Here is a 27474-nt window from a genome sequence, read left to right as displayed (position 1 = left end):
AATAATTTAACTAATTATCATACGCAATCTAACTTAAAGCTGTTAAACGCGACTCACTTGCTCAGGCAATAAAGGCTGTAGCCGTTGACATGAACCTCCTTGGTCCCAATCACCTCCTTCAAAATGCCTTGGCGACTGTGTACGAAAGAGTTTGATCGAACCTGGACGTGCAGTTTTCTCAACATATTGTATCTGTCACCATATTATACGTATCATATGAGAAAATATACACATCTAACCAAGGTTATACTCATAACTCCCATTTATGAACACGGTGATGATGTGTGCAGAGTGAAAAAGGACCCTCATGGCTTCTTGTAGACTTCAGCAACGTTAGGTAACATTAGTCTGTAACTAAAGCAATAAGTTACTTGGCCTATCCAACCCTGAGAATATCCGGTATCACAAGATTGCATGCATTCACAACGTAAGCTTATGATTTTCTGAGGAGCAACTACTATGTAAATAAACACATCCAGTGTACTACCATGTGTTTTAAGACCATATCCAATGTACTACGATGTGTTTTTAGACCATATCCAAACCAACATTGGGCTGTACAGGAGGGATGACAGGCTTATCCTTCTCAAAGAATAGCATAGGTGACTTCACAGGGTCAAATTTTGCAGGAGCCCACCACCTATGTACAAAAACCAAAATTCCAAGTACAATGGATAAGCAAAATATGTTGCACACGGTCATAATAAGAGCAAAAACAACAATAACACACATGAAATGGGCATTAATGGGAAACCGTTTAATGTGGTCGAGGAAGTATAGATTACATTTCACTATTTGCCACAGAAACATTCCAAATGCTGCCAGAGAACTTGAAAAAACAGATATTAAAAAGGTGTCAATCATGATAGTCATGCATTTGATCCCACCATTTAGCGAAACATCAATTGAATACCAATCTATAGGAATTTGAAAGTGTAAACAGTAGCTTGCAGCCTTTGCCCTTGTGCTGTCAGGAACATCAACATCAACTCTGTATCCCTCCTTATATCCAAGAGCTTCTAACTCACCACCATTAGCATTAGCTAACCACCTGCTTTGAACAGGAGTACCGGTCTATATTAAAGGCAACACAAACATCAAAAAGTTTTCGCTCTCCCATACACTGTGAATCAAATCATGTAACAACAAAGATTAAAACAAAATATGTATGTCATGTTGAATAATTCTTAGGTTGTACATATCCATGATATCCCATGCGGCTGATACCCCCATAGGAGAAGAGTTAAACGGAGCAGTATCACATCAAACTTTAAAGTTTAATTAAAAAAAGTCATTGAACGATGACACCTAATTTTACACAATATGTTCATAAACTAATACATACAATACAACTGCAAACATGGCTTACCTACCATAACGTGCCGCCAAAAGGTTCGTTTTATGACAAAATTATTAAGACAACTTTCAAGTTACAGAAGTTAATATTTACTAAATATTTTAGTGTTGCAGCTTTAAAGGGCCTTAATATAAGTTGAAACTTTTGGCTGTGATATAATAAAAGTGATCACTGATCTAATAGATATTTTATTTTATATATCAATGACTTTGATTGTAATCCGTAAAAACATTAATAATAATAATAATGATGATAATAATTGTAGTTATCATCAATTTATAAATTGGAAAACCATGAAGTCGAGTCAAGTCAGTAAAATGACTTTTAAAAATGATCCAGCTTCTGATATTAAGAGTTACATTGGAATTGTAACATCAAAGCATTCTTTTTTCCCCCTACTTTTTTGCAGGCATTGACAAGAAAAATGTTGAAGTAGAACATTGACAGAGCGCGTATAAAAACAATAATAAACCGGCACTTATTTATTTTATTTTATAATTAAGTTAGTAAATTGAGAAATATTTATCACTATTTCTATCAATGTTCTACTAAATTTGTCTGTCTTAATATTACTGCTCCTTTAACAATCACAACGCTTAAATTAAAGCCCAAATTCACACCGTCCTATGATGGCATTATATTCTTTCCTACAAACGTCATTACAAAATTGTGTAGATGAAGTCTTGAACATAAACCTAGCTAATATTCAGTTCGTTCAATTCCAAGGAATTAATAAATCATCGTCCTTTTCATGACATGCCATGTTACACACGGTATGATTTTTCACGACATATGGCCTACATTACACGCAAAAACAGCAGTTTATGTATTAAAATCTTTGGTCCAGATCGTGTTTCATGATCTGTACGCAAATTTTGATTAATAGTCCATCTGGGCAACTCTCGAAAGTCTTAGTCTTCGTCGTCTTCTGCGTGTTTAGTTTCCAAGATCCGAATATATTTTATTGCGCTGAAGGATTGAAAACGAAACTCGTAACGTGGAGCAAGGAAAGATGAACGATTATTTTCCGAGTAATTTCGGTAAAATAAACTTAACATACCTTGTATCTCAAATTGTTTGACATCGAGCAAGGTTAAGTGTTGCTTTCCTGGATTTGTGACTATCCCTTTAACACCCTTTGTCATTTGTAGATTGGTAATTTTGACTAGTTCTAATAGTGAGTTTGCTTTTCATATTGTTACGTAAAAGTTCTTGAAGCTAACTCATATAAAAAAATTAGTTTAAAAATTGAGAATTGTCCTAAACTTATATATTTAGCCTCAGAACTATTTATTAACTAATGTAGGAATATCTCTCCATCAATAAGTGAGAAGTAATTGCGAAACTAAAATATTAATGATAAATAATAAATTCAAAACCAATTCATAACACATGATAATTACTATTTGTGACATAGCATTTATGATATAAACTAAATATCACAGTTATGTAAGTACAATATTAATATTGTTATTTCAGTATATATAAAAATATTGTATGATGCATGCATCTAGTAAGGTTTGCTGATTGTATTGGGCCACTGTTGCTAACCGTTAACTATGGGGCAGACTGAATAAAAATTTAGGATTTGATGTATAAATATTGATGATTGATATGAGAATAGTTGACCCGCAAAACTTTTTTTTTTTTTTTTTCAATTCATGACTTAGACTTGCTTGGAAGGAAATATAAGTTATTAGTATCAATAAAATTAGGCAACCAATGGAATATAGTCTTTTATATATACAAGTTAGGCAAAGGTGACGATATATATCTTTCTCCACATGGTGTTTCAAAAATTAGTAACTTTTGAAACACGAAATTCACTAATAATTTTTAATTTTCATAGAATAAACCAGTTACCCTTTGTTCAAATATATCATTTAAAACGTCCTAGCAAGCTAACTCGGCCAAAATCATCATATCAGTCTAATATATAGTGTAGAAATTCATGGTTCAAACTCATAACGAAAAATTATCTCATAAGTGGAGGGTTACTTACTCCAAATGAATATACTTAGCTTACAAAATATTTCTTGTCACATGCAAGCTAATATTTTTTTCTTCTTTTCTATAGTCTCATGGAAAGGTAGTATAGACCCTAATTGTGTATTATGAGTTGGCTCTAATACCATTTGAAGTTCATCAGGCTAACTCATACTCAAAAGTTAGCTCATGAAATAAGAGTTATCCAAAACTTATTTACAATAGCATATCGACTATACTTAATAAGTGCCAAAGTGTAGCTCTAGTGATAAAATTTCAAAGAAGTCTCACTCTGCTAAATATCACTAAAGCCCCAGATGTGGTATATACCATTATTATTTAATAATTCAAGACTTAGTCCCTGTTTGAGATTGAGATTGAACAACTGTAACTTAAAAGCTACAGTATTAAAGTGTTTAGTTAAACAGTAGCTGTTGTATCTTAGAAGCTAAATTAGTTTGATTTTACACTTGTATGATGAAAAATATATTATATCATTGATAATTTTGTCAAAATTATCATTTAAAAATTGTATTTAGTACACACTATTATCTTTTATTTTATAGTTATATTTTTTTTTCTATAGCAACTATAGTTTAAAATTACAGCACCTCAATGACAAAAGATTTTTCAAGACAACATTTGATCTAATTAAAGATGCAACAAAAATTAAGAAATTGCTGAAATAAGGAAATTATATCAAATGTGATATCCTGGGAAGTATCCAAAAATTAACATAAAATTTAATCATTGGCATTTATTTTTGGTTATTCAAATTCGTCAGTTAATAACCATCAAATTGAAACCTTATTCATCCATGCATTTGTTGCAACCTACTTAATCATACAAAGCTTTATTTATATATATAATATTCAGTAAGGTTTCTCCCCAACAAAGTTGCCTGGGGGGTCATAGTTGCATCCTATGAAAGTTCCTTTATTATTGTTGCACGTCACCTTGGCACACCCAATGCGAACCGATTTGCGCCAAACCACCTGAGTATAGTGCCCACACACCTTGCCTGCAGCACAAGTATTAGAATTGTAGTCATAATCAGCTTTCTCATTCACCCACAGTTTCACAGCATCTGTGCCGGAAAGACCAGCACTGCTCCATGCAAGGTTCTCGCCATACGGCCCACCCGAATGCACAAGATTGCAGTCGCCTTTACGTTTATTGGCATAGTTTTGTGCATAGGAAGCTACTCTGTCGTCCCATGTCACAGGGCCAACACCAACCTGTGCCCTAGCTGCGTTGTGAGCATTGACATAGTCTTGGGGTAAGTCTTGTGCATGGGAAGAGAGAATTAGGGCTAACCCCAAGATACAAAAAAGAGGTAGTGATGAATTCTTGGAAAACCCCATTTGTCTTTTTGTTTTGCAAATTTTGTGATTAAAGATTTTGCAAGATGATTGATGAAAAAATGGGATGGTACGACTGGTATTTATAGAGATAAGGGTTGGAAAAAAATTAGGCAAATTAAGAAGAATGTTCAAAAACAAGATTGCGTAGTGGTTTAGGGAACTTGAGAATGAAAAAAATCTATTACAAATAAAAGAAAATTATACTATTGTCGTCACTTTCAGCTAAATTTCTAATAAGATACAGTTGATTTGTAGCTTATTCTTCTGATCCAATCAAAATCAATTTCCACGTTTTATTTCATTGTTAGGAAGTCGTGACTTATAGATTACTATAGCTAACGACATGAAATGGGAAAAGAATTAATCATTAGAATTTGGTTTCTTAAGATAACATAATTTTCAATCCTCCACATTAAATTGTTTAACTACTTTTCCTTGATCCATTAGTTTCGAAACTTAAGGTCATGGATCCACTCAATGGTTAAGATAATATGTATAAGAAAAATAAAATCTTAAAACATATACCTTTACATGGCATAAGAGTTTTAAAAGGCTCATAAAATCTCAGAGGATCATAATTATTCAAGAGGATTTTTATTACAAACAATTTTTTGATTCTATTGCCAAATTCTATATGATAGGCTACCACGATAGAAAACTTTTCTATTAAATACTAATTAAAAGAAGTACAACCAATGACCCATTAGATGTTATTTGAAATAATAATATACACAAGTTCTCCTAATTCATCTTTATTTGTTTTAATTTCCTGAGACTAATATATTGCAAAATATTCTTTCTGATTTACTATAATTATAGCCACAATTAGCAAATTTATATCAAAAGAAAATAGTTTAAATGAATAAAGTGGCACATCCTTTTCATCCAAGACTTTCTTCCCTTCCTTTGAACGACAAGGCCTGAACATATCCATTATTAACAATTTAACTCTTTTTCTTTAAAAAAAAAAAAAAAGAAACAATTTAACTCTTTTTTACTTTTCATGTCAGGATTTGTATCACATTATTCCTGTTTCATACCTACTGTCTCTTTTTGGAAACCAAATACAAAGATTCATGATCCCAGTCTCCTTCTCCCTTCCATGATTCATGCCACATTCAACAGTAATTGCGGTGTTTAATTATTACAAATTAACAATTCCTTTGACCATGTTTCTCATATGTACGAAGCAAAAATGGCCTTATTTAAAGTTGACTTAGAATTCATTAGTAACAATGGATCACCTGTATTTTATTTTAATGTATATCATATTACAATTTATTATTTTTACATCACAATTAAGACCTTGTTTAAATAATTTTGTTATGGTGCAAGATGGATGTCTAGCTCAAAATGCTGAAACTATCTCCAATGAATAACTAAAATATGATTTTTCCCCCCCAAAACTATATGGGGATTCGAACCCCTATCCACATCTCCATAAGAAAAATTATTTCCATGATTACATATGTGAAAAACTTAATTTCTGTAGACGAAGTCGTCACTAGGGGATGTATATTTATTCAATGAAAATATATTCATCTAGAAAGTTGGAATATCGTCAATTAATGTGTAGCGCTAATTATGGGACAAATTGATCATAAATTCAGGATTTCAAGTAGAAAAGTAAATAGACGATGTCGATGTCCAATTTGACTAACTAAAAACTTTGTTTTGATAAAGATGAAGAATTGACTATTATTATCCATGGTTAAAAGAGCTAGGAGTTGGTCAAAATCAAAATTGACGCCATCCATTTTCCATCGACCGTAAAATTTTGAACCTAGAGAGAGGCTATTGTTTTAGTGAATTTGGATATGTTAATCAAGGACAAAGATTAAGTGCTAATTTGATTTTTTTTTATTGAGTACCATTAACGGTCATAAGACAAGAGAATTGAAAAACGAATCTTGAACCATCCATATAAGTGTTCAACAAAAAAAAAAAAAGGGAAAAAAGCAGCTCAATTCCATATCATAATTTATTAAAGAGTAGGGCTGCATATCTTAAATTTTTTTTATTCATCAATTGATTGATGAGCATAATACAATTAATTCACTTAAATCTTATAAAAGATTACCAACCAATTAATGAATAAGAATAACATATCATTTGAGATAAAAAAAAATTAGGATGTCTATCATTACTCTTTATTAAATCAGTCCTCAAAAATTAATAATTTTATTATTATTATTATTATTATTATTTGAAGTTTTGAACACTCCCTGTGATGAATTACTTATCGTAAGTGTGAACAGAGTAACATATATCAAAATTTGATTTCATAATATATCAGGATGAAAGTGCATTTGGATTCCCGTTTAATCCGCCTGAATTTTGCTTACAAACAAAGTATTGCTTTTATAACAAATGTGATTTTATCCGCCGGTAACTTCGGTAAAATAAAGTTTGTAGTTTTGTCTTTCTCCATTATTTTACGTTTCACATTTAGTAATTAGTTCTTGAGAAAGTTAGAGGAAAAATGATCATTTTTTTATTTAATCAACCAAATAGTCACTGAAAGTCACAAAATTATGGGTGCTGTCGCTTGTCACTTTTTTGAGTGGTACAAAAAGTTTGAAGTTCGAATCCTGTTTATATAACTAGGGTAGGGAGTAAGTTTAATTTTTAATAATGCTTCATAAAAATTAAAAAAAAAATCACATATTGAAAAAGGGTAGGGTGTAATTAAGTTTAATTTCTAATAATGCTTTGTTAAAAAAATAAAAATCACATGTTGGAAAATTTGAGCTTGGACGACAGTGTTGTTCTTATACCGTTTAGATTTGTCTGATTAATTAATTTTTAATTTCTTATCGAAAGAATTAGTCATATTAATTTGTTGTTGACGAGTCCAAAGATTTTGCAACCGATATATACCAATTTTTTTATGAAAATTTGTTTGTTAGAAGATAGATAGGCTGCCGGGTGCTGGCTGCGTTATTAGTAAATGTGCACTTTCATTGCGTTGAAAATGTGAGGATACCCAATAAATGGAGCCATCTTAGGTGTTGAAAAGTTCAATTCTGAAATGTACTCTAGAAACAAAAATGTAAGAGTGAAGAATTGCTCAAATTTTCATATTTTTATTAGAATAATGATACAGCCACAAATTCTTATACAAACTTATTTTGTACAAACTGACGTGGCATGATAAGATTGGTTGAATAAAAATATAAATTAATAAAAACAAATTATGTGGGTCAAGTGATATTTAATTCAATCAATCTTATCATGCCACATCAGTTTGTACAAAATAAATTTGTACAAGAGTTTGTGGTTGTATCATTACTCTTTTTATTAATCTGTTTATGGCCTGAGGGAAATTTTAAAATAATAAATAGTAAATCCGATCGCATCTCATTAGAAATTTACATCAATTGGAATAAATAGTTTAGTTATGAGTAATTTTAAATCAGGAGATTGCCAACTTTTCTTGTTGAGTTTTTAAAGGTTCAGTGACAAAATCTATTAACATTGTTTTTAGAGTCGGCCTACTAACACCCCCCCCCCCCAAAATTCTTTTGAAATCTCTTTTTCATTTAATGCCAAAAGTACCCTTTTTCTAAATAACTATTTTCATTTACAGATCTTGCAATTTCTAATAATTTTTTTCACTCTTTCAGTCTTAATAATTGCATTCTTCTCTTCAAACTTTCTTTATTATTTAATTTCTAAAAAACATATCTAAAAGAAAAAATAAGAAAAACCTTATAAAATATTGAATATTTTATGGGTCCAACACAATTTTATTGTACATATAAATTTTGGGTGCAATAATTAATTTGAGAATCCTTAAAAAATTATTTAGTGAGATAAAATTTTATTTAATTTATTTTCTCACAATGTTGTATCCTAATTTTGTTACTACATATATTACAAGAGTATTATTTTGCCTTAAAAAATTTCTTCTTAAATTTAGATTATTTTACTGATTAAAAAAAATTTATAGATTGCTTCTTAAATTCAAATTATTTTAATGATTACAAAAATTTATATTGTGCAAGTAAAATGAAACCGAAGAGAGAAAGAAAATATAAATGAAATTAATTTTATTTATATTTATCCTTAAATGTAATTATAATTTCACATAGGTTTTATAAGATCAATGAAGAGGTGCCAATTGTCCAACTCTTGTTTTTAAGCTTTTACAAGTTCAGTCACAAAATCTATTAACATACAAAATTTTAATTTAAACTTTTGAGTGATAAGGCCACAACAACACATTCAAATTCTTTTTCATCTTAAATCGAACAAACCCAACAACAGTAATTTTTCATTGTACTACTAAGTAAAATTATTCAATAAGGTCTTTCACCTTCGATATTCCCCGGAGGATAATAATTACAAATAACAAACCACCAATCATTTTTGCACTTGACTCTACCACAGCCAACACTCACAGATTTGCGCCAAACGATTTGAGTGTAATGCAAACACTCATCACCAACACACGAATTTGAAGCATGATCATAGTTAGGCTTCTCAGTAAGCCAAAATTTTACGGCATCAACTCCATCAAGTTTCCCATAACCCTCAGCCAGGTTCTCTCCATAAGGCCCCATTGAATGTTCCATGTTACAGTCACCCATTCTTTGATTGGCATAGTCTTGCGCATAGGCTGCAACGGTGTCGTTCCAAGTCATCGGATCGACGCCGACCTCCGCACGAGCTGCATTGTGTGCATTAACGATGTCTTGGTGGGAGCTTTGTGCGTGGATGATGTGAGGTAGGGTTAGAGAAATGAAGAAGATGGCTAAAATGAATTTGTTGAGCAACATTTTAATTTCACTACGCTATGTAAACTTTCTTGATTGAGTTCGTAATATCGTTGAGGGCATATATAAAGAGAAAAGCTTGGCAAAATTTAAGGCTATGATTGTGCGAGATAGCTTTTATTATTATTACAAGTAAGTTATTTAATTTTATTATCTACAACTGGAAAGAAGAGACTAATTGATTTTGTAAGTAATTATAGGAATAAATATAACGATTCACATGCCTAATATAAGGATTGCGTATGTTTTTGTGTGACTCTGTACAAATTGCCGCTACCAGAGTGAAGCCAAAATCAATGTCGTCGTCAGAATTTGTTTATTCTGCATGGCTTTTATAAATACCTTATTCTATTATCAATAAGAGTTAACACGAGAAAGAACAGTTTTCTTGTGATTAGTTTTTGGGTATTCTTAACTTAAAAAATAATAGTAACATATGACAATGCTACCAGAAGTAGCGATAATGATATTTTATAAATAATACAAATATAAACAGCAAAACGTCCACTCTTTTTTGTTATAGTTTTGCCCTTAATAGGTTACTGAATTTGGTAAAAACTATCGAAGGGTTACCCAAAAAAATGTAATTGGGAGAATTTATCATTAATTGAACTTGTTAAATAATATATATTACATTCCAATTTCGCAAGATATATACTCAATACTCCTAGATTCCCTTTAATTTGACAGGATCGGCCGATTGTTCTACTAACAATGAATTTGGTCTATTTATCATCTCTTTATATATAGGAAAAGACTAGAATAATAAATAATATGAATCATGAATGCATATATAGCCAAAAGGGCACACCAACGCAAGATGATTGAGACTCAGCATTTCACGGATCTACAGTAGATAAATTTTCGATTTCCTCTTTTCATGTTAACGACTTTTGGGGCCACATTTGACGTTACGTTGGCGATTAACAAATCTAACGTTGGTCAAAATATTGATGGCGTGTAACTTTAATCATGCTTACATTGTACCAAAATTGTTAACATGTTCTTTTGGAATTTTTTGCGCCTGAATTTATTCTTAAGAATATAAAATAATATATGATCCTAAATAACTGGTCCACGCCAAATTAATTCATCTATTGCGCGACACACCTAATCATTCCTGGGATGGCATCTTCATCTTATTTTTTTTTAAGAAAGGAAGAAACTCATTAAACAGACATATGAGAAAATAACCAGGGTGGTGGAACATATCTCCATTTACCCGGACCTGACAAAAAATACCCCACCTTAGCCACAACATGGGCAGCGGTATTCGCAAATCTCCTTACAAAAGAGAAAGTCACCTCTTTTAAGCTATGAGCCAAGGCTCTACAATCCGAAATAAGTTGACTTGGATATCAACTTATAAATGTTGTTAAATTTACAATCAGAAAAAGGAAAAATATTAAGTAACAATTAAGTTGACTCGGATATCAACAAGAACGCTTTTATCTTTACCCACCCATTTTTAACAGATCGCTGATAAATTATATGCAATTACAAAATAAACTAGGCGCATCTTGTACAAAACACAAGTTAATTAACTAGCTGCTCCAAAATCTACCTTAAATTTGCAAATACCAAACGCAGCAGATTCACCTCGGACAATAAGCAATTATCTTTATTCACAACTAGAACAAAGAAAATTTACTCTTAATTTTCCTTCTTTTTCTTTTAATTTTTACTTCAAAACAAAACCTTTAATCGAATCGCATCCAAATACAGTATTGTTCTGCTCCAATATCCACGACACATTATTATGTTGGATTGATTTTACCAATTTCTTTCATCTGGCTTTTGTTATGGTATATGATGATTTATGATGTGATGCGAGGAACAAAAACTTTCGAAAATGAGCATGCGGAATGGGCCAAGCCCAGCCCAATATACTGGCGAAGGCCAACAAAAGTTGCAGCCGAGCAGCTGAAACAAACTGCGCTCAGCACACTACATTGCATTATTTTATATTGTATTATTTTAATATAGATTTATTATATTATGCTGTATTATATTAGTACTTTATTATAATAATATTGTATAATGTTTGGTATTATATTGTATTGTATTAATTTTTTTATTAATTTAAATTATATATTATATTAATATATTTAAATTGTATTAATATTTTATATCATTATTAATTTTAAATTATATTATTCATATTTAAATATTTATTATTAGTTATAATAAATTATAAATTTATTAAGTTTATTAATAAATTATAATGTAAAAATAAAAAATAAAAATATTATATTAAATTAAAAAGTTATATTTATTTATTTATTATTATTATTATTATACAGTAAAAGCAAAAGCAAAAGAAAAAAAATAGTAAGCTAATGCGGCAACTTTAACACATAATGCGATACACCAAACATACCCTAAGTGCACACCCTTTTAAAAAAAAAAAAAAAACTAGGTGCAATGTGCATTTAAATGAGGAGTGGTACGATTAGGCTCAGTCACTTGATTAGGTGACTGATTCACTCGCTTATCTTAGAATTAGGCAAATGTTCAGTTTCACTTTTATTGAGACCCACATACAATAATTTTGTCCCATTCTTTCAATAAGTCGTTTAATATTAATTTATCCACCATTTTAAACATATTTACACTCAAAATGTCATTTGCTTCTCTATTCAAATACTAAATTGCCCATCTTCTTTTATGAAGCTTCCCAAACAGACTTCCTTTTCACCTACTTTTTAGTTCTCACTTTCAAAAGCAACATGCAATGCATGCAGAGCATTTGTTTGTGAAAGTTTTAATCTGCAAATATAATTTTAGCCGCCTCAAATGAGTTGTTTGGCGAAATTGATTATGGCAAATTCACTTAATAACTTTTCCTTTATAAAACAACATTTTATAATATCATCTAAATTACAATAATTCTTTTATTACTTATTAGAAATTAAAAATACTATCATTTTTGCTATATAGATTAAGTGTCGTGATGAGTTGTTCTTGTTAACGTATAATTACAGAAAAAAATGTTTATTTATTTTCTATTTATATTATGAAAATTATTAAGCTAATTGGTATTTATTTATTAAAAAAATAATTCTTTAAAATTGTGTTGGAATAATTCGTACATTTATACGAAATGTTTTTGTCTTTAGGTAGTCATGAATTTACAGATTGATTTAAATATAAATTTGGATGAGTGCGGGAAAGTGATTGATGGAAATGTGGTGAATGAAAACACGGTGGATGATAAAGATGACAAGAATTTAAAGCCTTATATATATTAGGTTGGAGTTTGATGCACAAGATGATGCATATTTTTTCTATCTAAAGTATGCTAAGTATATAGGGTTCAGCATTTCAAAGAAATTTAGCAGTCGATCAAAGTTATCAGAGAATTTATTGATGCAAAGTTCACATGTACAAGGTATGGGGTCAAACGAGAAACTAGTGCTATCGATTAATGCCCATGTTTGAAATTAGTTTGTAAGGTTTTGTTGCATGTAAAAAAAAAAAAAAAAAAAAAACCTCACTTGTGACAAGTGCCAAGTGGTATGTTTAAAATTTTATAATAATGAAAATGTTAATGATCTTTATAATACACAAGATTGCTTGCAAGCAATGGTTTGTTAAGTATATTATTTTACTTTTTACATATATTGTATTGTAATTTATCATATATCAATTTTATATTGAATAAATCTAAAATGTTCAGTAGGAAGATTCTGAATCCTTGAAGAAATTTTTCTACTGAATATTTATCAGATGTTGGTTCTAAATCAATAATCCTTAATTATGGTAATACCTTCTTTAAATATTTACTAATTGTTATGATTTATTATTAATATAGTTAACATTTATTTATGTGTATGTGTTGGAATGTATTTATTTTCAAACAATAAGATCTCTAGACACTTTCAAACTATAAATTAAGAAGTTTTCAAGACAAGTTTTTGTTCTTTGATGTAGAAATTATTCAATCCACAAAGAAGAACTATTTTTGTGATCAATGTTCTTTGGACAAAATAGTGTCATTATAAGTAGTTATAAATTTTGTTGAATGTTCTTGTTTTTGTAACAAAATTGTACTAGAGGAACCATTTGAGACAATGAAGTTTATAATTGTCATTTGAGTGTAAATATATTTTAAAGTGATGGGTAAATATTATCAAATGACTTATTGAAAGATCAATTTTTTTTTTGTGGGTCTCAACAAAAATTAAAACTTGACACTTGTTCAATTCTAAAATAAAGAAGTGAGTCAATCGGTCCTTTGTTCAATTTTAAAATAAGCAATTGAGTCAATCACTCATTACTCCTCTTTAGATTTAGATATACACATACAATCTATTAGAATTTTTCTTTAACACATATATATTACAATTGACAATATACTAATATTTGTAATTGGAAATATTCTAATACAATTAAATTTTTACCTCACAGATACTATAATGATATCTATAATTAATTTATACTAGGACTTGAACCTCCCACCTCAAAGACTGAGGTTATAGGAGTTTCCACTGAGCTAACTACGAAAGCCCAAGAGTCCGTACTTAACAATTTGAGGACCTTCGGATGGTCAAAAAAATAAATAAAATATTATCATCAAATAGTGTCCGAATTGCTGGCCAGTATACATATCAGGAACCATAGTCCCAGCCTTGATATTGATATATGATTATACAATACTTTTTTTTTAATTTTTAATAACTCACGCATCCATTGAAATTCAAACTCAAATCTGAACCCTAAGAATGTCAAAGTTGGCTGCATCTAGAAGTGTTTGGCATGACTGCATCTAGAAGTGTTTGGCATGGCTGCATCTAGAAGCTTTGACAAGAATGGTCAGCTTGTAACAAGTTTAAAGATTGAATTAGATGCACACGGTTTTAATGAAGAATTTGGTGAACACGGCTTTGATTTTCTTGGCCACTAGTTTGCTATAAATAGAAGTGCAGATGAAGAGTTTATGCATCCAATCTTGAGAGAGCAATTTAGGGAGTTGAGAGAGAGTTTAAGAGCTTGCATTTATAAGCTCTTATTTTAGTGATTTGAGAGTTTGGGTGTATTGGGGTTTTGGGTAGTGAGCTAAAATACTACAATACTTGTAACTCCTTTTCACTAGTAAAATATTTCCTTCTGTCTTCGCCCATGGATGTAGGCTAAAAGCCGAACCACGTAATTTCTGGTGTCCTCTATTGTGCTTGTTCTTTATTTTATTTCCAATTTCATTTTAGCTACGGTCCTGCTTCACCCACTAATTTCCGAACAGTGGTATCAGAGCTATTGGTTGTATTTTTTGAGTCGGGAACTGTTCACGTAAGGGGTACTATTCACGTATACGACACTATTCACGTATACTGTACTGTTCATGTATACGGGTTTGTTCACATATACGGCACTATTCACGTATATGGTACTATTCACGTATACGGTACTATTCACGTGAAACGGTGGAAGCGATCCAAGAATTTTCCGGTGCAAAGCAGGGAATAGTAGTGTGAGAAAAGCAACTGTGGTTTTGTACATGTCTAGGAAAGTTCTATCACAAAAGCGATAAGAGCTTAAGGAGTCTGGGTTTTAAGTAGGACCATTGTGACCCTTCCAGTCTTTCCTGGGAACTTTCCTAGTGTGCATTCTCACACATACTCATAACTATTCAAGGTGGTATACTAGCTTGTGTGCAGTATTTATCAACAAAATGGCGTCAAAGTATGAAATTGAGAAGTTTAACAGAAATAATTTTTCGTTGTGGAAAATGAAGATGAAAGCTGTATTGAGAAAAAATAATTGTTTGGCAGCAATTGGAGAAAGGCCCATGGAGATAACTGATGACAAGTGGAATGAGGTAGACGGTAATGCCATTTCTGATCTACACTTGGCACTTGCGGATGGAGTATTATCTAGTGTGGCAGAGAAAAATACGGCGAAGGAAATATAGGATACTCTCACAAAATTGTATAAGGCCAAGTCACTACACAACAAAATCTTCTTGAAGAGAAAACTCTATACTCTTCGAATGGCATAATCTACAATGGTGACCGACCACATCAACACATTGAAGACTCTATTTTCACAACTCACAACGTTGGGTCATAATATAGAGGAAAATGAACGTGCAGAGCTTCTACTTCAAAGTCTACCAGATTCGTATGATCAACTCATCATCAACCTGACGAACAACAATCTAGTGGAGAGTCTAGTTTTCGATGATGTTGCAGCCTCCGTATTAAATGAGGAGAGCATGCGAAAAAATAATGAAAACAGACAAGCAAGTTCGCAGCAAGGGGAGGCGCTATCGGTGACGAGAGGGAGATCAACGGAACGTGGCCCCAGTGGGAGTCAAAATCAGGGTAGATCAAAATCCAGAAGTAAGAAGAATGTTAAATGCTACAACTGTGGCAAGAAAGGGCACGTCAAGAAAGAATGTTGGAGTAACCAGAAGAGAAGAGAGGGCAAAGAACCTGAGTCATCAAATGCTCAGGGGTGTGTAGCAAGTACCTCGGATGATGGCGAAATTTTCTACAGTGAGGCAACAACTGTTTCAGAAGGCAGAAAATGACTTTCTGATGTCTGGCTTATAGACTCAGGAGCTACCTGGCACATGACCTCTAGGAGAGAATGGTTCCACACATATGAACCTATCTTAGGAAGATCTGTATATATGGGTAACGATCATCCCTTGGAGATCGCTGGTATTGGTACTATCAAAATAAAAATGTTTGATGGTACAATTCGCACAATTGGGGAGGTACGACATGTCAACGGCCTGAAGAAAAATCTATTGTATTTGGGACAAATTGACAATCATGGGTGCAAAACTCATGTGGAGAATGGAATTATGAAGATCGTTAAAGGAGCGCTTGTATTGATGAAGGCAGAAAAGATCGGTACTAATCTATTCATGCTTAAAGGAGAAACACTACAGGAGGCTGATGCGTGTGTCGCATCAAATGGAGAAGAGTCAACGATGATGTGGCATCTCAAATTTGGCCACATGTCAGAACAAGGCTTGAAGATTCTCTCTGAGCGAAAATTGCTTTCGGGGCTCAAATCGGTAAGTTTACCATTTTGCGAGTATTGTGTTACAAGTAAGCAGCATAGATTAAAATTCAGTAGATCTATTGCTAAAAGTAAATGCATTCTAGACTTGATTCATTCTGATGTTTGGGAATCACCGGATATATCCATGAGAGGTGCAAAGTACATGGTGACTTTTATTGATGATTATTCCAGAAGATGTTGGGTGTATCCAATTAAGAAAAAGTCAGATGTATTTCATGTGTTTAAAGAATACAAAGCGCGGGTGGAACTTGAATCTAGTAAAAAGATCAAGTGCTTGAGGACAGATAATGGTGGAGAGTATACAGACGGCGAGTTTCTTGCTTTCTGTAAGCAAGAAGGTATTCAGAGGCAGTTCACAGTGGCATACACTCCTCAACAAAACGGAGTGGCGGAGCGGATAAACAGAACTCTTACAGAAAGAATAAGAGCTATGTTGAGGACTGCTGGTCTACCCAATTCATTCTCGGCAGAAGCAGTCAAAATTGCCTGTTATATAGTAAATCGGTCGCCATCTACAGCTATTGGGTTGAAGACGGTGATAGAGATGTGGACTGGAAAGCCAACTGATTATTCCTACCTACATGCATTTGGATGTCCTGTGTACGTGATATACAATGCCCAAGAAAGAACAAAGCTGGATCCAAAATCTAGACGATGTATCTTCTTGGGGTATGCTGATAGAGTAAAGGGGTATCGTCTGTGGGACCCCACTGCCCACAAGATCGTCATCAGCAGAGCTATTATTTTTGTAGAAAATCAACTGCAAATGAAAGATGGAGATGATGGCACTGTAAAAGAAAAGTCAGAGATTGTGCCGGTATATGTAGAAAATAATCCAGAAGATTCAGATTCTTCGGAAGCAGCACCAGAGCACGAAGAATAAGAACTAGTCGAGTTTAAGGCTCCAGAAGTTCGTCGGTCAACTCGTGAGAGACGACCGCTGGCGTGGCACTCGGAGTATGTCACAGAGATCAACGTTGCATACTGTCTTCTAACAGAGGATGGAGAGCCTTCAACTTTCCATGAAACTTTAAACAGCTCAGATGTTGCTTTGTGGATGACAGCAATGCAAGAGGAAATTGAAGCTCTACACAAGAACAAGACATGAGAACTTGTACCACTACCACACGGAAGAAAAGCCATTGGAAACAAATGGGTCTACAAGATCAAACGTGATGGCAATGATCAAGTGGAGCGGTATCGTGCGAGATTGGTGGTGAAAGGATATGCTCAAAAAGAAGGTATTGACTTCAACGAGATATTTTCTCCGGTGGTTCGACTCACAACAGTCAGAGTAGTCTTGGCGATGTGTGCTACATTTGACTTACATCTTGAGCAGTTGGATGTGAAAACTGCATTTCTTCATGGAGAACTTGAAGAAGAAATATATATGCTCCAACCAGAAGGTTTTGCAGAAAAAGGAAAGGAGAACTTGGTTTGCAGGTTGAACAAATCTCTATACGGTCTCAAACAGGCGCCGAGGTGTTGGTATAAGAGATTTGATTCCTTCATCATGAGCCTTGGATACAACAGACTCAGTTCAGATCATTGTACATATTACAAGAGGTTTGAAGATAATGATTTCATCATTTTGCTGTTGTATGTGGATGACATGTTGGTAGCAGGTCCCAACAAAGATCGAATCCAAGAATTGAAGGCACAGTTGGCTAGGGAGTTTGAAATGAAGGACTTGGGACCAGCAAACAAGATTCTAGGGATGCAAATTCACCGAGACAGAAATAACAGGAAGATTTGGCTCTCACAGAAGAATTACTTGAAGAAAATCTTGCGACGCTTCAACATGCAAGATTGTAAGTCAATTTCTACCCCACTTCCTGTTAATTTCAAATTATCCTCAAGTATGTGTCCTAGTAATGAAACAGAGAGGAAGGAGATGTCTCGAGTACCGTATGCATCAGCAGTGGGAAGTTTAATGTTCGCTATGATATGTACAAGACCGGACATTGCACAAGCAGTGGGAGCAGTCAGTCGATACATGGCGAATCCTGGTGGAGAGCATTGGATAACTGTGAAGAGGATTCTGAGATACATCAGAGGAACCTCAGATGTTGCATTATGTTATGGAGGATCAGAGTTTACTGTCAGAGGTTATGTGGATTCAGATTTTGCAAGAGATCTTGATAAAAGGAAATCCACTATTGGTTATGTGTTTACACTTGCGGGAGCAACTGTACGCTGGGTTTCGAAACTGCAGATCGTTGTGGCTTTATCTATAACAGAAGCAGAATACATGGCAGCTACACAAGCTTGCAAGGAAGCTATCTGGATACAAAGATTATTGGAGGAGCTCGGGCACAAACAGCAGAAAATTCCTGTGTTTTGTGACAGTCAGAGTGTCTTGCACATTGCAAGGAATCCAGCTTTTCATTCCAGGATAAAGCACATAGGAGTTCAGTATCACTTCGTTCGAGAAGTAGTGGAAGATGGAAGTGTGGATTTGCAGAAAATCCATACCAAAGAGAACCTAGCAGATGTTTTGACCAAGCCGATAAATACTGATAAGTTTGTCTGGAGTAGATCCTCTTGTGGCCTAGCAGAAACGTAGGCAACATGTTTATGGCGAAGCAGAAAGGATGGTGTGGAGATTGATTGTTTTTCAATTTAATCTCCAAGTGGGAGAATGTCAAAGTTGGCTGCATCTAGAAGTGTTTGGCATGACTGCATCTAAAAGTGTTTGGCATGGCTGCATCTAGAAGCTTTGACAAGAATGGTCAGCTTGCAACAAGTTTGAAGATTGAATTTGATGCACACGGTTTTAATGAAGAATTTGGTGAACACGGCTTTGATTTTCTTGGCCACTAGTTTGCTATAAATAGAAGTGCAGATGAAGAGTTTATGCATCCAATCTTGAGAGAGCAATTTAGGGAGTTGAGAGAGAGTTTAAGAGCTTGCATTTATAAGCTCTTATTTTAGTGATTTGAGAGTTTGAGTGTATTGGGGTTTTGGGTAGTGAGCTAAAATACTACAATACTTGTAACTCCTTTTTACTAATAAAATATTTCCTTCTGTCTTCGCCCGTGGATGTAGGCTAAAAGCCGAACCACGTAATTTCTGGTGTCCTCTATTGTGCTTGTTCTTTATTTTATTTCCAATTTCATTTTAGCTGCGGTCCTACTTCACCCACCAATTTCCTAACAAAGAAGAGTGCTCGTTAATATCACTAGAACAAAACCTTAATTCAATGTGACAGCGTCTCAATCACAAAGCTGAGCCAATTGATGAGTAAAAGAACGGTAATATCCAATGTGTCCCAAGTGGCAAGCCAGCGGCCCCTCTTAACTGTTCTCTTTTTGTTTTCGTAGGTATATCATGCATGCAAGTTCGAAGGTTCACACCATCCTTAACTTTATATTCCATTTTCTTCTATGAAAATTAATGGTTTAGAACCTCCACACTCTAGTATTATTATATCATGACTACGCCTAATGGGGCTCATGTCCCATTGCAAGATTTAATTTCGGAGGAAGTCAATAAGATTTTGGGAGTTCCCTTTCAAAAAACAATATTCTAATCCATAAAGAAAAATATTATATATTTTTCGTATCATGCTTATATAGATCTTGATTCCCTTGTAATTATTGTGAACATAAAACAAGAATTTTATTATATTCTTGTTTACTCAATCGGTCATGGCACGAGCCAACTGTTTCCATTGTGCATACCACAAATTATATATTTGTCGTGGTTGTGTCACTTTATTTTTTTCTAATAGGAAAGTAAACTTTTAATTAATCTAAAGAGTTGAAAATACAGGCAACATCAGCTGGAAAAGAGTCCAACCAGACAACAGATTCTTTGCTTGCTAATACATACTTAGCTAGCAAATGGACATTTCCATTAGCGGATCTAGGAACATGCTGAACTCGCAGTTGTGTCACTAACAACGAGTACATTACACAATTAATCAAACAGATCAATATTGCATTTGAGTTTTAAAAAATATATATGATCCCGATTCATTATAGGGAAGTGTGCCAATCAACCCGATTGTGAACACTGGTAATTAAATATGTGATCGCAAGACAAAACAAAAAAAATCGCCTGCTATGATGGACCATGCATGGCATCATTACATTCAACATGCATCATCATAAGTGCTTATAAAAAAGCCATCGATCTGTTTTGCATGCAAACTTGTGCAGAGAGACTGGAAGAGGGTTGTGTGTAAATCAATTGCTCTCTCTTATTATTTTCGTTGAGAGAGCAAACACGCAGCATGTTCAGAGCAAGTGATTTTCTTGGAAAATTGAGTAAACAATCAAGAAGAGGGTCGCTTTTGTCTAAGGTATGTCAATTAATTTGCCGTTGCAATTCTTTTTTTAAAAAAATGGATGGAAAAAAAGTGTAATTGATATATTATTCTTTTCGGAACAAATATGATATATATATATATATATAATTGTTTAAGCAATGCCTTAATTTCTTTAGAAATTTAATACTCCTTTGTATTTGTTTATCCAATTTCACGTCTTAAATGAAATCAACAAATTAAATAGAATTAGCATTACTTTATAAGAGATACCATTTATTTTTATTTTTTGTAAATTGTAATGTATAAAGGCAAAACCTGAATAGGGGCTAATCTATATATATGCGATATGCTTTTGTATTTCATTTTCATTCTTTATCTCCATAATGCCATATTATAAATAATGTTCATTTTTGTTTTTAATTTCATTTTATATCTTTTATAAATTATAGATGATCACTGGCAAACAGAAAATTCCATTACTATGACTAAAATTCAAGATATATAGCCCCTGCAAAAAAGATTATTTATCTCCATTGATTATTTTCTTTTCACCCCAAATAATCTTGAATGAGATCTTCAGCAATCTTAACCAAAGGAAAATGCTTCTCAGCGAGAATGCTGAGAGAATGCCGAGAGAAACGGCATTACTGTATGCCGTTTCTCTCGGCCCCACCCCCCACCACGTGAACTTTTGCCCCTTTTGTTTTTTCTTGCTACTTTTATTTTTTCCACATTCTCTCAGCGTTCTCTCGGCATTCTTGATGTTAAATCATAAAGATGCACAAACCTTGACTTATTTATTTATTTAATATTATTTTCCCTTGCTTCTGTTATAGCTAAGGCATGGGCATCGGTCCCAGTATGGAAGAGCACTGCAAGCTAACGAAGCAAGTGTCTACAGGTAATAAGGTATTTTATGCTACGTTTTTCGATGGATATTAGTTTGATATTGTAAGTTCCATCAACTGTTTAAACCAATGCACATGGTTGTGAGTTGTGACTTTGTTTTTTTATTATTATTATTGAATATTTAATTAATCACACATTTTTCTGGCACCACTGCCAGAAAACGGTTTCATACTAAGCTATGTTATGTGGGCTGTGACGAGGTATACAAATGACTAAACTTTGAATTTGCACTGAGCTATTAGTGTCATTACAATTGTTTTTTTGTTCTGATACAATATTACATATACGAAGTTTTCTTGTATAATCCGTTTAGTATTATTATATCATCTTAGGGCTGATATAGCACGCAACGGAACGCGTGGTGTGTCTTAATTGGCGGAATTGTGCGATCCATAACACAGTTCCATTAATAAAAATTCATCAGGCCTCCCCTCATGCTGTTGCATACTTGATCAAAATTCATCATCGTCATATGTTTTATGGAGTTATAGAAATTATATTGTAGCGTTGTTATATAGTCTGGTATCCCGATCTTATGTTTCACATAGTTTTAGATTAAAGAAAAATAATATTACATTTCACTGTTGTTATTATTAGACTCTGCAACTCAAGACATATTCACTGATTAAATTATGAAACTCGAGGATCATAAACTGGCCTAGCCACTTGTTTACTAGCTAGTAACGTGAAATACTATACAATCCGATACTACCCATTCCCAAATTTTCCTTCATACTCCGTAATTTTGTATTGCACGAAACATAAATTGAAATTAGTAATAAAAAGTTAAGAAAAAAAAAGGAAAGAAATCATGATACTTGTAGTAGGAAGTGGATAAGAATGAATCACAACAACCTATGGTTGCCCTATCCTTGATAACGATATAATGTTTGCAACGCCATTCCCTAGAGCGTTAATTTGCACTTGCACATTTGTTTGTTTTTGCTTTTCTAATTAATCTTCCCGAACTTGTAGTTTGATGCCCATTTGTATCTCTTTGGATCCATTTGGCCTTAAAATCATCATGATATCATATTGATTCGGGTCTTATGCATAAGTTTTAAAATGTTTTGTGCTATGTGTACACTTTAAATAACATATGATTTAAGATTTTATTTACTTATCAAATAACCGCCAGTCATAATTTTTTTAAAATTTTTGTTTGGCCCTACAGCAATCATGTTAATGGAGAATATACAAATTGCGTTCGGGATGAGCTTGGACAGAAGAATGCAATTTTAAATTGTGGACAGGTATATGATTTTTCAAAATTTGAAATTATATTGACCTATCCTATCCTTTTCTTCTTTTACTATGTAAGAATCTGGTCTTAGGCAGGCACTTCTGGTTATTAACGTATATTGGTATTGGTCCATTACTTATTGACTATAGATTTTTAACATGGACTAATATTGTTCGGTTACCTATTGGCTTAGGTTTTTTTAATCTATTAGTTTAAGGTTTTTTAAGCATAGTATCAGTCGAAAATATAACATTTCATTATCAAAATTATAATAGTAATTAATCTATGAAATGGTGGTATCAACGATATTGCCGCTTGCCTGCAGTTTAATTAGTATATATAAAGCTAAGTTCGGAGTATTGTAAATTATCCTCTGCGCTCTCAAATTTTCTTAGGAAACAAACACACTATGTTAAAAGCAAGTGCTTTATTTTTCGGAAAATGCAGCTTTCCTTCAAGAATAAGAGGATCGATTTATCCTAAGGTCTGTTCATTAATCTACCTTTTCTTTTTTTTTTACCTCTTTTCTTCTCAATCATCCTGGGTTTAGTCATAATAATAAAGGAAAAAATTCCCTTATATTACCGGGCGAACCATTAAAGAATAATTCTCCATATTTTCTTTCCAATCTTCACCAATTAAAATGCGTTGAATTCTTTAACAATTTATGAATTTTATACTTTAATTTCCTTGCTTCGTTTCAGCCAAGGCTTCAGTATTCCAGATTTGCAACAGCTGCTGCAGAAGCTTACAATATTGAACCAAGTACCGATGGTGATAGGTAATACAATAAAGAAATATCTTGCAGTATCTTCTGACGCCAATTTCATATTTTTATACTTAATTAAAGGCTTAAGCTTTTGTGTCAAACTGCTAAACTAATACATTTAATTTTATTTTATTTTTTTTAATTTTCTGGCTCGACAGCAGTCACGTTAGTGAAGAATATGCAAATGTCAATTGGGATGGGCTAGGATTTGGCCTAACGCCAACTGATTATATGTACATAATGAATTGTTCTAAAGGCCAAAAATTCTCGCAAGGAACTCTCACTCGATTTGGAAAGACAGAGATGAACCCTTCATCTGGAATTTTAAACTACGGACAGGTAATTAACTAATCAGCATCTCCATCATTTAACACGATTAATTTTATTAACAAAACCATTTTTTTTAAGGGTTTGATCGAAGGACTAAAGGCATACAGAACAAGAAATGAGCGTATTCTACTATTTCGGCCAGAAGAAAATGCCATGCGCATGCAAATGGGTGCAGAAAGAATGTGCATGTCTTCACCTACCATTGAGCAATTCGTCAATGCTGTCAAGCAAATTGTTCATTCCAACAGGCGTTGGGTCAGTAATTTTACATAATCAGTTTATAATACAATTAAAAATTTGGATAACAGTTTATACGTTCATTACATATTCTCATATGTTAGGTAGGCTTAAATACAGTTAATTTCCGATCCTTTTTTAGGTAATATTGATATTTTTGTCTCAATAGATAGAAAATTTTTATGATTAATCGTGGCATACATATTTTTGAGTGTTTATTTGTGGAGTGATGGAATCAGAATTTTGATTTTGCGAGATCCATAATATAGAAACATCAAACTTGAGAATATCATATCATATTAAATAAATTTAAGAGAGTCAAATGACAAATTTTTATAAAAAGAGGTTAAATTTCAATAAAAACCTAAACATAGTTCCACTCCTATGTTTCATAGTTCCTGTTAATTTAGTTAGTAAAATTTCTTACAGATACCAAAAATCTAGAGTTCGAAGCCTGGTAAAATATCTTACAGATGCCAAAAATCTAGAGTTCGAAGCCTGGTTTTCACATGTGTGAAAGAATGCAATTAAAAGATAATTTAAATTGATCTAACTTCTTTGAAAAAAATAATAATCTTAATATTAATTTATGCCATTGGTTCTTAATAACTCTGTTTTGGATTGGGAATATATAGGTACCTCCTCCAGGGAAAGGAACAATGTATATCAGGCCTTTGCTGATAGGAAATGGACCGGATCTTGGCGTTGCACCGGCGTCTGAATACACATTTGTAACTTATGCTTCTCCCGTGGGCAATTATCACAAGGTGCTCGTAAATACATTATTATCTTCTTTCTTTTTGTTTTTTTTTTTCTATCCGAAAAGTTTAATTTCTGTTAAGAACTAACAAAAGATTTGATGTCTTGAAATTTAGATTTGAGTTAAGACATTCACTAAATCTAAAATTTGATGCCATCTCTGTTCTTGAACGAAGCTGTCATCGGTTCATCCTTACCAAAATTTATGTTTATTATTTGGCTTGATAAATTTTAATATTGAATTTCATCATTTGGTGTTAAAATAATAGCGTAGCAAAAAAAAAAAAAAGATAGATATAACATTTTCATATATAAATTTGACTATCTGAGACATCTACATATCAAAATTAATTAATTTATTTGTTAAAATGTCACTTTTTATTGTTCAATATTGTGTTTTTAATTATTTGAAGTGTAATGATAAAAACAAGATTATGTTAACAATGCATCAGGACCCAAGGGGTAAAAATAATTTATAATAAGGACCAAACTATCGTTCTCTGATATTGATAATAACAAGAACAAAAACAAGAAACTTCAAAAAAAAAAAATCATAATGATCAGTTTGTTTGGAACGGACTTATCTATGTAGGGTGCCTTAAATTTGGTGGTGGAGGAAAAGTTTCGTCGAGCTACTCCTGGAGGTACGGGAGGAGTCAAAGCTATCACCAATTATGCAATCGTAAGTATAAATAATTCCATTCCAATTATAGTACTACATTTACATAATATATATAAATTGCTAAATAAGTGAATTATCATCATTTTATTAATTTGGCTGCAGATTTACAAACCTATTTCCGAAGCAAAGGCCAAGGGGTTCACCGATGTCTTATTCCTCGATGCAGTGACGGGAAAATACGTCGAGGAGGCTTCCACTAGCAATATTTTTGTTGTGAAGGTAAGAAAATGTAGCAATGGAGTATAAATTTTAAAATGGTTATGAGATGAGGACGTCTATACTTTAAAAGACAGAGACTTACTTTTTTAAGTTTCTAAACCTAAAGTACAGGCCTTGTATAAAGGGGTAAGTCCGTACTTTACAAGTGCAAATGTCTGCACCAAGAAATAAGTCATAAATTTTATGTTATTATCGTTACATTGCCACCTTGATAAATTCACATTATGATTTTTATTTTCCACACTAAATTTCAAAACAATGTTTAGGAAAATGTCATTTCAACTCCACCAACTAATGGAACTATTCTACCTGGAATCACTCGAAAAAGTATTATTGAAATCGCTCGAGTTCTAGGTTATCAGGTATCTCTTTATTTTTGCCATTCTTTATTTACTAATTTTTTACATGAACTAGATTCTAAACACACACACGTACATGCATACATATATAAAGAGATGTTATCAACTCAATAATCACATTCAACTTTGATTAGGTTGAAGAACGAGCCATTTTGGTGGAGGAATTATTTGATGCTGAAGAAGTTTTTTGTACGGGAACCGCAGTGGTGGTTAATCCAGTTAATAGCATAACCTATCAAGATAAAAGGTTTAAAACAACATTATTAGTGTTTTAATTACATGGGATTATAGATTGAATCCATATTAATTTACAACAAATAATATTTATTTTCTCTGAACGCAGGACTGAGTATAAAAGAGGAGTAGGGACTGTGGGTCAAAAGCTATATGAAATTCTAACAGGAATTCAATCCGGCTGTATTGAAGACGAGATGGGATGGACAGTGGAGCTTGATTAAGTTTCTTTCTCTCTTATATTATACCACATACAGTAGGAATGAGAGATTCTAAGTATATCAGAGATACTATACCCAATTAATGCATATATACCATGAGTGCATTTATTTTAAAAATTAACCATGTAAAATCAGTAGTTATATTTAATTAAACTGCACGTGATATATATGCATTAATTGATAGTATTTCTAATGTATTCTAAAATTTTTCCCCAAGAAGAATAGAATAGTGATGGAAATAAATTAATAAATAAAAATTATTGATTGTCTCTATCATTGGTATAGATTTACAAAGATTGATCGATTCAATTTTTGTAAATCCAATGTGTTAATCCTTCATCTATTATCTTTATCTTTATCTTTATCTTTAAATTTTCATAATATTGTAATATATTAAAAAAAATTGATATATTAATCCTTCATCTATTATCTTTTATGAATTTGAGTATGAGACTTAGAAAACATTCGAATATTTTGTCCCAAAAATGTTCTGTGCATATTAATACGTTGTTCAATAATAATTTTCATTAACGGTAATGTTATACCTAAAGAATATGCCATCCGTGGATATCAAAGAAATAGGACATGTGGTAAATACACTCAATAGCTAAATGCGAAAATGTCTTAAAGACTGAGGTAACCATTTTTAAAGCTCCTAAGGTGATCTTTACATCAAGCAAAATATCTGAGATAATCTCTATCTTGAGAAAATATTTGAG

General features: G+C 32.6%; 5 protein-coding genes across 11 annotated transcripts in view; 2 read left to right on the top strand and 3 right to left on the bottom strand.

The window, feature by feature from the left end:
- The window catches only part of LOC102629208 (protein trichome birefringence-like 13), a 60605-nt gene that overhangs the window by 744 nt on the left and 32387 nt on the right, over positions 1–27474 (bottom strand). The window contains exon 5 of one of the 2 annotated variants that reach the window (XM_052431884.1): positions 58–192. The exons of the other annotated variant lie outside the window; for it this stretch is intronic. Within the exon in view, the coding sequence (XP_052287844.1) occupies positions 58–192 (135 nt within the window). The remainder of the gene's footprint in view (positions 1–57; positions 193–27474) is intronic. 2 annotated transcript variants of the gene reach the window in all.
- LOC102628935 (branched-chain-amino-acid aminotransferase 2, chloroplastic-like) overlaps positions 1–27474 on the top strand; it is a 59873-nt gene that overhangs the window by 4804 nt on the left and 27595 nt on the right. The window lies entirely within an intron of this gene.
- On the bottom strand, positions 4075–4774 carry LOC102627194 (pathogenesis-related protein 1-like). The gene has a single exon (XM_006486759.4). It carries the CDS (start codon positions 4705–4707, stop codon positions 4216–4218), a length of 492 nt encoding a protein of 163 aa, XP_006486822.2. The 5' UTR covers positions 4708–4774; the 3' UTR covers positions 4075–4215.
- LOC102627480 (basic form of pathogenesis-related protein 1-like) lies at positions 8832–9586 on the bottom strand. Its single transcript, XM_006486760.4, has one exon. It carries the CDS (start codon positions 9486–9488, stop codon positions 9009–9011), a length of 480 nt encoding a protein of 159 aa, XP_006486823.2. The 5' UTR covers positions 9489–9586; the 3' UTR covers positions 8832–9008.
- On the top strand, positions 20609–27020 carry LOC102627781 (branched-chain-amino-acid aminotransferase 6-like). Of its 4 annotated transcripts, none has more exons than XM_025101813.2 (12): positions 20609–20826; positions 21630–21694; positions 22877–22955; positions 23650–23726; positions 23876–24053; positions 24123–24299; positions 24917–25048; positions 25633–25722; positions 25825–25941; positions 26208–26303; positions 26435–26547; positions 26644–27020. In XM_025101813.2, exons 1-12 carry the CDS (start codon positions 20758–20760, stop codon positions 26756–26758), a joined length of 1308 nt encoding a protein of 435 aa, XP_024957581.2. In that variant the 5' UTR covers positions 20609–20757; the 3' UTR covers positions 26759–27020. The 4 variants fall into 4 exon arrangements, with proteins under 4 accessions (XP_024957581.2, XP_024957580.2, XP_024957583.2 ...); XM_025101812.2 differs by having other exon boundaries at positions 23873–24053; XM_025101815.2 differs by lacking the exons at positions 20609–20826; positions 21630–21694; positions 22877–22955 and adding an exon at positions 23336–23429.

The sequence above is a fragment of the Citrus sinensis genome, chromosome 8, assembly GCF_022201045.2.
Source record: "Citrus sinensis cultivar Valencia sweet orange chromosome 8, DVS_A1.0, whole genome shotgun sequence".
Lineage (NCBI taxonomy): Eukaryota > Viridiplantae > Streptophyta > Magnoliopsida > Sapindales > Rutaceae > Citrus > Citrus sinensis.
This window is presented reverse-complemented; position numbering and strand designations above follow the sequence as displayed.